General features: G+C 35.4%; 1 protein-coding gene across 1 annotated transcript; it reads right to left on the reverse strand.

The window, feature by feature from the left end:
- Window positions 1-5,283: 5,283 nt before the first annotated feature.
- ptger4a (prostaglandin E receptor 4 (subtype EP4) a) lies at window positions 5,284-9,473 on the reverse strand. The gene is made up of 3 exons (XM_016255798.1): window positions 9,429-9,473; window positions 7,199-8,095; window positions 5,284-5,915 (listed from the first exon to the last, which is right to left on the reverse strand). The coding sequence occupies exons 2-3, from the start codon at window positions 7,975-7,977 to the stop codon at window positions 5,426-5,428; spliced, it is 1,269 nt and encodes a 422-aa protein (XP_016111284.1). The 5' UTR covers window positions 7,978-8,095; window positions 9,429-9,473; the 3' UTR covers window positions 5,284-5,425.
- Window positions 9,474-10,056: the final 583 nt, after the last annotated feature.

Here is a 10,056-nt window from a genome sequence, read left to right on the forward strand (position 1 = left end):
CTCACACACACACACACACACACACACACACACACACACTGGAGTAAGAACATGACTGCCCTGTGTTATTATCATTAAAAAATATATAAAAAAATAACATAAAATAAATTAAAATATTATTAAAATATATAACTATAGTTTAATCATCTAAAACTAAATAAATTATAAAAAACAAATATAATTTTTTTTATGTATGTATGTGTGTGTATATATATATATATTGTTAATTGAAATATAAAATAAAATAAATTAAATAAAAACATTTTAAGTTAATTGTTAAAGCAACATTTCAAATTTCCATAAAGTTGAATTACTAAAATAACTGTATTTTTAACATTACTAAACTAAAACTGAAATAAAATAAAAATCAAAGAGACGTATTAAATAAACAAAAAAAACCACACACAAAAATACTAAAATTATATCTAAAATTAAAATGAAACAGAAAATAGAAAAATCTATTTAACAAATATAAAAATTTAAATATTAATACCATAACACTATATTAATTATACTAAAATAACCCTAAAGCTCAGACACTTAAAATAAAAAAAAATATATATATATATATTAAAAAAAATGTAGCATCATATTTCAGTCAGTTGCCAAGGCAGCATTTCAAATGTCCATTTACTTTAAGTGGAATTATTAAAAGATTACTAGAACGAAAGCTGAAAATAACTGAAATAAAAAGATTAAAACTAGAAATAGACTAAAACAAAAATAATAAAACTGGACAAACACACACGCAACAAATTTTAAACTAAAATTAAAATGAAAAACATTGAATTAATTCAAAACCATTACACTATTAATATAACACTCAAGCTCAGACACTTAAACAGACGAGAGAACGGATGGAAATAAAGACCTGATGACATTAGCTTGAAGTTCATCGTGAAACACTGATATCAAGCTGATTTGAGCAAGTTTTAGAGAGACACGCACTGACTGCTGATTTGCTTTCAGTAATGATGATGTCTGTCTGGAGGTTAAAGACAAGTAGGATCGAAAGTGACACAGCAAAAACCTACAAATTCATTTTGAGTACAGCAATTAAAATTCCCAAGAAATAGGTTTAATTTCAAACATTTAGCTATAGAAACAGCTGTTTCTATGGGATTACATCTCTGCCACAATTCTGCGGGCGAAAGATGTTTGTTTGTCTCGCAAAGAAGTAAGTATTTTGAGCGCACGAAAATCAATTTAGCATTTAAAATAAGTTTTTGGATGTGTGCAGACCTTCTCTTTTGCGCGTGCAACGTTTCACTAGCTTGCTCACCTGATGCCCTCAGTGCTCTCTAAATGCCAACAGCTCGCGTGCTCAACACAACCCAGCGTTACAATGTGCCATAATTCCAGCCAATCAGAGACGAGGCTGCTAAATACTGATTGGCTGCCTTGACAACCAATCACAACATTCCTTGCATTACCTCGACAGCAGAAGAGGACAAATACAGTGCATGCATAATTATTATGCAAGTTGATATTCTGATCATATTTTTTTCCAAGCACATTTTACCAATTCCAAACGACATCGATCTTAATAACTACTATTAATCTTGTATTTAATCATTTATAATTTATATATAATTATTCATGAAGGCTGGAAGGGAAAAATGTCATATATTCAGGTGTGCATAATTATTTTTTCTTTGCGAAATGAACATTTTCTCCACAAAACTCAGATCGCGCACGTGCAAAATGCACTTCTGTGCGCTCAAAATATGATCTTTCGCGTGCAGAATTGTGGCAGAGATCTAAGCCTGTGCTATTTCTGAATACATTAAATGTCATGAGTGCAGCAGCACATGACAAAAATAGCCATTCCTTCAAACCAAATTTAAAATTCACAAACGTACATGACTTAATCTATAATGATCTTCTGAAGCTGTCGTGTGTTATGACGAGGGCATGAAAATATGCAGCATATGGAAGTAACTCCAGATTTAAATTGATATTAAATATAATGATATATCTTTAATGATGCCTGTGTCATAAATACAGACACTGATTAATTTTAGAAAGCCATTGCTGAAATGTAATGAAGAACTAACACCTAAAATCAAGAAAACTGCTTCACAGGACACTTTGGACAGTTTTACTTTACAAGTGAAGGTTGCATGAGTACAACTAATTTCAAATACAAGTTTAACGCAGAGAATCTTCATGTGTTCATACAGAGGGTTTGTTTAGACTCTCATATCTTACAGATAAAGCTTGGCTTTGGTTTAAATCAGGCAACATGTGAAAGACGAGAACATCAAATAAACCTGATGATAAACAACTCTGCAGCTGATGGGAACATTTTGTCCATCGACACTCGTGATTATTTATTATATTAATCCATCGGGATAATCATATACACAGCGCTGATCATGAAGAGACTTTACAAACAAACACCGAGTATCAGGATGGTTATACGGAAATGATGGAAAGTCTTCACACGAACAAAACGTCTGCACATTTAAAAACTGAAAAACAGTCATTAAAATCAACATTTTATTAATCTGAAGGGAAAGTACAGTATGTTTATTAATGCTCCATCTATAAGGTTCGGTGTATTACCCGGATTAGACTGAAACTGTAGAAAACGATGAAGACTTTTACTGTAATTAAACAAATGAAGAATTGCTTTGTCTGTCTTTAGCACTGAATTACATTTATATAGACATTTATTTGCTCATTTACACACATCTAAGCAGAATTATGAGATCAGCCCTATTCCATCTTTTGAGAAATATTATTTTACCAAGTATTGATAATTATAGTGGAAATTTACACTTGTCTAGTTCAAATAAAAATACAATAAAATGCAATAAAATTATTCTGGACACTAAACTAATTTTGTTAATTTCACATATGCTTCAAGGAATAAAACATCTGGAATCTCAATTATAATTTTTTTTAAAAGGGAATATATATATATATTTTTTTTTTCAAATTTTTTTTTTTTTTCCAAAATTCTTTTTTTTTTTAGAAATGAAAATATGAGCATCAACATGAACACTGATGCATTATAGGACCGATTTTCTACTATTTAATATGGGTAACTAATTAAAAAATACATAGTACCATTTTATAAATTATGACAAAAATACACTGCAAAAAAATATTTTCTTGTCTTGTTTTCCAGTAAAAATATGTAAACATTCTTAAATGAAGATACATCTACTTGAGATGCAAAATAACTTGAGATATTAAATCTTGTTGAAAAACTGATACAAAATTAAGCAAATTTATACTTAAAACAAAGAAAAAATATCTTTCCATTTCAACTGAGTTTATTTTTCTGAGCCAACAGGCAGATTTTTTTCTAATTTTAAGCATAAACATAATTAATTTGGATACATTTTCCAAAAAAACAAGACTTCTTAATTAAAGTCATTTTCCTTCTCGAGTAAATGTTGATTTCAGGAAATGTGGATATTTGTAATGGAAAACAAGACTGATGAAGAAAGTGATTTTTGCTGTATATTTTTGATGATTTGTGATCATGTTTAAAATGGCTAAAGGCTGATCTTGGCTAAATATCTCATGCAATCAATACTGCATCTACAGTGTTTTAATGAAGACAGGAGAGCAGCGGTCATATTTGCTTTTGGTCTGTGATCGTAAACAAAGATTAAGTATAATTAGCAAACATTTCATGGGAACGGCTTCATCTCACGGGTTATGAAGCCTGTAAACGCATCCGTATCCTGAACATTAATACTGTTTATTAAAGCATTAGAAGGACGCAGAGGTCGGCAGATTCCTCGCCTGGAGCTCTGGGTTTAATCATCCGTGTTTGAGACAGACATCTGCTGGTTCTCACATAAAACACAATCACGTTCGATTAGAAGTCTTCTGCTGCGAGCCAACAGGCAGATTTTTTTCTAATTTTAAGCATAAACATAATTAATTTGGATACATTTTCCAAAAAAACAAGACTTCTTAAAGTCATTTTCCTTCTCGAGTAAATGTTGATTTCAGGAAATGTAGATATTTGTAATGGAAAACAAGACTGATGAAGAAAGTGATTTTTGCTGTATATTTTCCCCTTTGCTTTCTGATTTGTGATCATTTTTAAAATGGCTAAAGGCTGATCTTGGCTAAATATCTCATGCAATCAATACTGCATCTACAGTGTTTTAATGAAGACAGGAGAGCAGCGGTCATATTTGCTTTTGGTCTGTGATCGTAAACAAAGATTAAGTATAATTAGCAAACATTTCATGGGAACGGCTTCATCTCACGGGTTATGAAGCCTGTAAACGCATCCGTATCCTGAACATTAATACTGTTTATTAAAGCATTAGAAGGACGCAGAGGTCGGCAGATTCCTCGCCTGGAGCTCTGGGTTTAATCATCCGTGTTTGAGACAGACATCTGCTGGTTCTCACATAAAACACAATCACGTTCGATTAGAAGTCTTCTGCTGAGCCTAAAACAACCACTGCACTGAGAGGAGTCCAAAAACAACAAATCACTGCAGATTTATAGATTTAAAAAAACAACTTTCTCAGAGGATTCTTGTCATTCAGTGATGATTCTGAACATTTGATTATACATTAACCCTGCTTCTGTTTTCATCCCAGTGATCAGTCATTTGTAGAAGGACTCTGACTGTATATTATCAGGTGATGAAGTGCATCGAGTATTTATTTATCTGCTGTTTGGGAAGCAGGACACACAGAAACTGGAAAGGTTTTTTATGCAAACATCTAGTTTTTGTTGATCTAGATGAGACTGATTTGAACCAAACACGCATGTGTGCAGATCGAGATGTATTTAACATACTACCAAACTGATCGAAACAATCCTGGAAGACTTTATGGCTGAAAAACTCACTCAAATAAATAATCTTATTTAAAGGAATAGTTCACACCCCCACCCCAAAAAATTGGAAAATGTGCTGAAAATGTGCTCACCTTCAGGCAATCCGAGATCAGGATGAGTTTGTTTCTTCATCAGGTTTGGAGAAATGTAGCATTGCATCAGTGTCTCACTGCAAGTGAATGGGTGCCGTCAGAATGAGCGTCCAAACAGCTGATAAAAACATCACAATAACCCACAAGTAATCCACAGCACTCCAGTCCATCAGTGAACATCTGGAGAAGACAAAAGCTGAAACAAATCCAGCATTAAGACGTTTTTAACTAAAACACCATAGAGTCCATAATTCATAATAACGCTTGAGGAGAGAAATCTGCACAGATCAAGCACCGTTTAGAAGACTCATCCTGATCTGGGATGATCCTGAGGGTGAACACATTTATAGCACATTTTCATTTTTCGGGGAACTGTTCCTTTAATGACATTTACATTTCACTGATCAGAAATCGACACTCGCTCAAAGTGCAGAAGGCAGATCAGAGAAAATCTCCATGTTTTGATGGAGAAGCGTCCTTGCATGATATGAACACAAACACATCAGGAGGAGTTAAATGCTCTTCTCTTGAAACATCTCATTGGTTATAGTCACTTGTAAGGGTTGATCTTTTGACCGACTGTCTAAACTGTTCCGATTGGAGGATTCAGAAGAAGCATCAGATAGGCACCGTCCACACTGGTTTGATTGACAGGTGTCCAGGCAGCTCTCAGGTGGATACAGACACGTCTGCGAGGTATTCATCACCTCCTTCAGCTCTCGAGACACGGCAGAAGGAGAGTCTCTGGAGATGATGGAGGACACCTGCGCTCCATCCATGCAGTGGAAGCTGTTCTGTCCCTGCGGCATCTGAGAGCCAATCTTACAGAAGAGACACTTGATGTTCTCGATCACCTTTGAGAGAACCGCTTTACGCAGCAGGATGTAGATCCAGGGATCTAGAATGGGGTTGGTCGAGGCAAATCGGATCGCCAACAGATCTGGATTTTTATCCAGACGTTTCTCCACCGGCGTCTTGTAAAGTTGGTTGAGAAACACCTGGTGAGAGATAAAGTTGACACAACAAATGAATAAGGAAAAATTATATATCACTATTCCTATGAAATATTCGATATTATTATGAAAATCTTGCCAATTATGACTCCCATTATTGCACTTATTTTTTCATTCAATGCTGGCCCAAAAACACATTAATATGCAAATTAGATACAGTTTATAGATACATTATATATAATGGGGAAACCCATTTATGGCCATTTTACACACATTTTGCATAAAGAAAAATGTTTTTTAAAAATATCTTTCATAACATAGTTGAGAATCATCTTTATATAAAGTTTGGTATAAAAAAAAATTAGTTTGTGATTAAAGCAAACAAACAAACAAAATCCCACTGTTTTTGCCTTTTCATGTTTGTTCATGTCTTTTTATTTTTTTTAAAACAGGACTTTTTAAAGTCCAGTTGCATAAACTGCTTAGACTAGTCTTAAACATTTAGTCTGGTCTTAAGTTTTTAAAGTCAATTACAAAATGGTAGCTTGGCCCAATTTGAATCCTTAAAGTAAGACTAATTACCTCTTGCCCAATGAAAATGTTAACGATTACGAAGGAGGTTACATCTGAATATTTTTTCACACACATACAGATTTGATTGATATCTTTCATAAATTGCACTGGCTGCTCTAAAATATGAGACACTAATGTTTCAGGAGTTTAGGACACATGCTTATTCCATAACTGTTTTATGTAAATTTTTTAAGATTAACAGTTTTTTCCAAGGCATTGTTAGACGCCAGTGTTTCCAGTCATAACTACACAAAGATTTGATTTCAAAAACAGTATCATAGCTATTAAACTATATCTCATGATTTTAAATCTGTATTTAACCTCGGCGATCTCAAAGTAAAAACAGGTGTTAAAGTCTGATTTTGCGGTGGCTGTGCTTTAAAATTAAATTATTCTAATTCAAGCGATGAAGGATTGTGAAAGTCTGACAGAAATCAGTGTTGAGTTCAACCTGCCTGCTTTACATGTTTACAAAACATTAGAAATTTAGAAAAGTAATAAAAAGTGTAATCATTACTTTAATGAAGTAATTGAAATAGTTACACTACTTGTTACATTTTAAATTGAGTAACTTGTAATCTGTAACCTGTTACATTTCCAAAGTAACCTTCCCAACACTGAGCAGGACATATGAATAAAATACCATTTAAAAAAAAAAAAAATTTCACTTTTTTTCTTATGCTCTAAACAATGTATTGACATGAAAAAATATATATACTAAAATCACAAAACTTTTTTTTTTTGATACCACAAGAACTTACAACGAGCGGAATGGAGCAAATAAGCACGGCGGCGGAGGTGGCGATGAGCAGAATGACCATCTGGATCTCCGCGCCTGCGAGGCGGCTAAAGCTGCGGCTCCTGCCGGGATCAGACGCTCTGCCCGGGTCTGTGCCGAGCGACGTGCGCCTGACGAACCTCCGGTGCATCCGGATGAGCGCGGCGCACACCAGCACGTTACAGACCACCGTCACCAGGATCAGCAGCGAGCTGCATCCAGCGTACATGAAGGAAAACGCGGCGTGCGTGCTCACGTTGGTCCGCCAGTCGATGAAGCACCAGGTTTGAGGGTACTGCATCTTGACCTCTCCAAAACCAGCGCTCGGCAGCGCGCAGAACAGTATGTTGGATGCGTAAATGGCGAGCAGCGTGCCTCCCGCGAGCTTCTTATCCACGTAGTCGTTGTAGAAGTACGCGTGATTGATGGCGATGTATCTCTCGATGGACATGGCGCAGATGATGCTCAGTCCCGCGAGGGAGAAGAAGAGCAGAACGAATCCGAAGTACTGGCACAGGGGGTCTCCATCAGGCCAAGCGCCCTTCACGTAAGTGGCGATGGTCACCGGACTGGCGAGGACGCTTCCCAGGAGATCCGTGACCGCCAGACCGCAGACCAGTGTGTAGAAGGTGGTCTCCTTCTGCTCCCTCCTGGACTTGCAGAGCACCACGATGGCGATCAGGTTGCTGATGACTCCAAAGATGAACATGATGGCCGGGATGGTGGGCTCCATCCTGCGCGTCGCGGTGCTGTTGTCCATGTTAAACTTCTCCAAATGTCATTTTGCAGGAGTTGCTGGCGTTGCGCGGAGCTAACCCTGCTGTGGAGCGAATAAAGTCATGACTGACTGATCCGCCCCTCCTGCCTCATATGTGTCCCTGGAGCACAAAAGCAGTGTTAAGTCGCTGGGGGATATTTGTAGCAATAGCCAACAATACATTGTATGGGTCAGAATGATCAATTTCTCTTTTATGCCAAAAATCATTAGGATATTAAGTTAAGATCATGTTCCATGAAGATATTTAGTAGATTTCCTATTGTAAATCAATCAAAACATATTTTTTGATTAGTAATATGCATTGCCAAGAACTTCATCTGAACAACTTAAAAGTTGATTTTCTCAGTATTTAGATTTTTTTGCACCCTCAGATTCCAGATTTTCACATATTGTCCGATCCTAACAAACCGTGCATCAATGGAAAGATTATTTATGATGTATAAATCTCAATTTCAAAAAAAATTGAAACTTGATTTATGGCTGGTGTTGGGGTTCAGGGTCACAAATGTGTCAGAATACACAGGATACACTTAAAAATATAGGCTAAATATGTTTAATATATATATTTTTTAAACCAAGTATAATTAAACATGCAGGGCTCTATTGCCTCTATACACTTACTTTTTAGCACTTGTATGCTTTTACACGGCACATATTGCATAAATAATGTTATGAGTTATGATAGTTTTAAATATGAAACTAAAATTGCCAGTAGATGGCGGCAAGCCACTGTCTTAATGATTTGTTGAGTCATTTATTCAATCGATTCTTTCAGAGCGGTTGATTCATTCAGGAGCAAACTAATAAACTGTTTTTATGAGTAGATCAACGACTCAAAAATGCAAATTCATTCAGTAAGGACACACCGCTGTGTGTTGCTAGAGATGCACATCATGGCTTTGTTTGGAACCATTTTTGTTAATGAAATTGAGCAAAAGGCAATATTGTCTTTACAAATTAAGCCATTAGCGCTGAAAAGGTGTGGACAGTTATTTTTTTACGTCTGACCTTATTTGAATAGGCATATGCATTTGTAGGAGTTTCCCTTTCAGACGCAAAATTTATAGGAGGAGAGTATTATTAAAATGAATTATGCAACGTGATTTACTAACGTTTGCGCTCGTCAAATTACTGGTATTTGCGCCATTATTTAACGCTTTGAAAAAGCATGTTTTAAAGCAGCTGGTAATTTGCACTGCTCTTGGTAGATTGCGCTGGTCATTATGGAAATTAGGATTTTTTATTTTAATTTATTCTAATGTTAGATGTGGCTCCTCCATCCCGAGTCTGCTGTTTGTTATTACTTTTGTAAAATTCGTTTACATTTTTAAAATACTTTAAAGACTTTTATGCATGACATTTGCGACCTAATTCCCTTGATATAGATATAATAAATAAATAAACAGTGCAATAGGAATAAAACGAAACCATACCTCTTAATCTCACAGAGCTCAGACTCCTCGTCTCTCGGTTTCTCCTGCATCATTTAGAGACAAAGTTCTGAGAAATAAACTCAAGTCCAAAGAAAACAGCTCAAACCTGATTTGCATTTAGAGGAATTAATGGACATTTTGACTCAGTACTGCTATTTTAGTTGGTTATACACTTCTGGCATTAAGCATGCATGTTAAATGCATGACAAATGCTTGTCATTTACCAAAGACTGCAGGAATGCTTTACACAAATACATGCTTAGTGTACAAGTTTATACTTGTGTAACCTCAAATCAATAAATCACCTACAACTATGTGGCATAATGAGAGTTTAGATATGAATGTGTAATCATAAGCTGAGGTTTTGGCTCATCCCTCGAGTTCTTGTTTCTATTTCTAAACAACATCACAATTACCTTTACAGCAGAAGCAAGCACAGACACGCGTGAGCCGAGTGGAAAATCACTGTCTCTCTCCAAGCTTCGGATTTATTTTGATACATTTTGAACAGATGCTGCATTATATTTCATATTAATGTTCTGTGCATAAGAGATTTATTTATAACGTGTTAACTAAAACCAAAAAAACTTTTGTTACTTGAAATCAAATAAACTTGAACTGAAATAAA

Source organism: Sinocyclocheilus grahami, unplaced genomic scaffold, assembly GCF_001515645.1.
Source record: "Sinocyclocheilus grahami isolate Dianchi unplaced genomic scaffold, SAMN03320097.WGS_v1.1 scaffold1369.1, whole genome shotgun sequence".
NCBI lineage: Eukaryota > Metazoa > Chordata > Actinopteri > Cypriniformes > Cyprinidae > Sinocyclocheilus > Sinocyclocheilus grahami.

Bases quoted from the DNA above. Each gene is read 5' to 3' on its own strand.
- ptger4a (XM_016255798.1), bottom strand. From the start codon at position 7,977: ATGGACAACAGCACCGCGACGCGCAGGATGGAGCCCACCATCCCGGCC. The intron at 5,916-7,198 runs AAGTTCTTGTGG...CTTTATCTCTCA, and splicing joins TGCTCCATTCCGCTCGTTGT to CCAGGTGTTTCTCAACCAAC.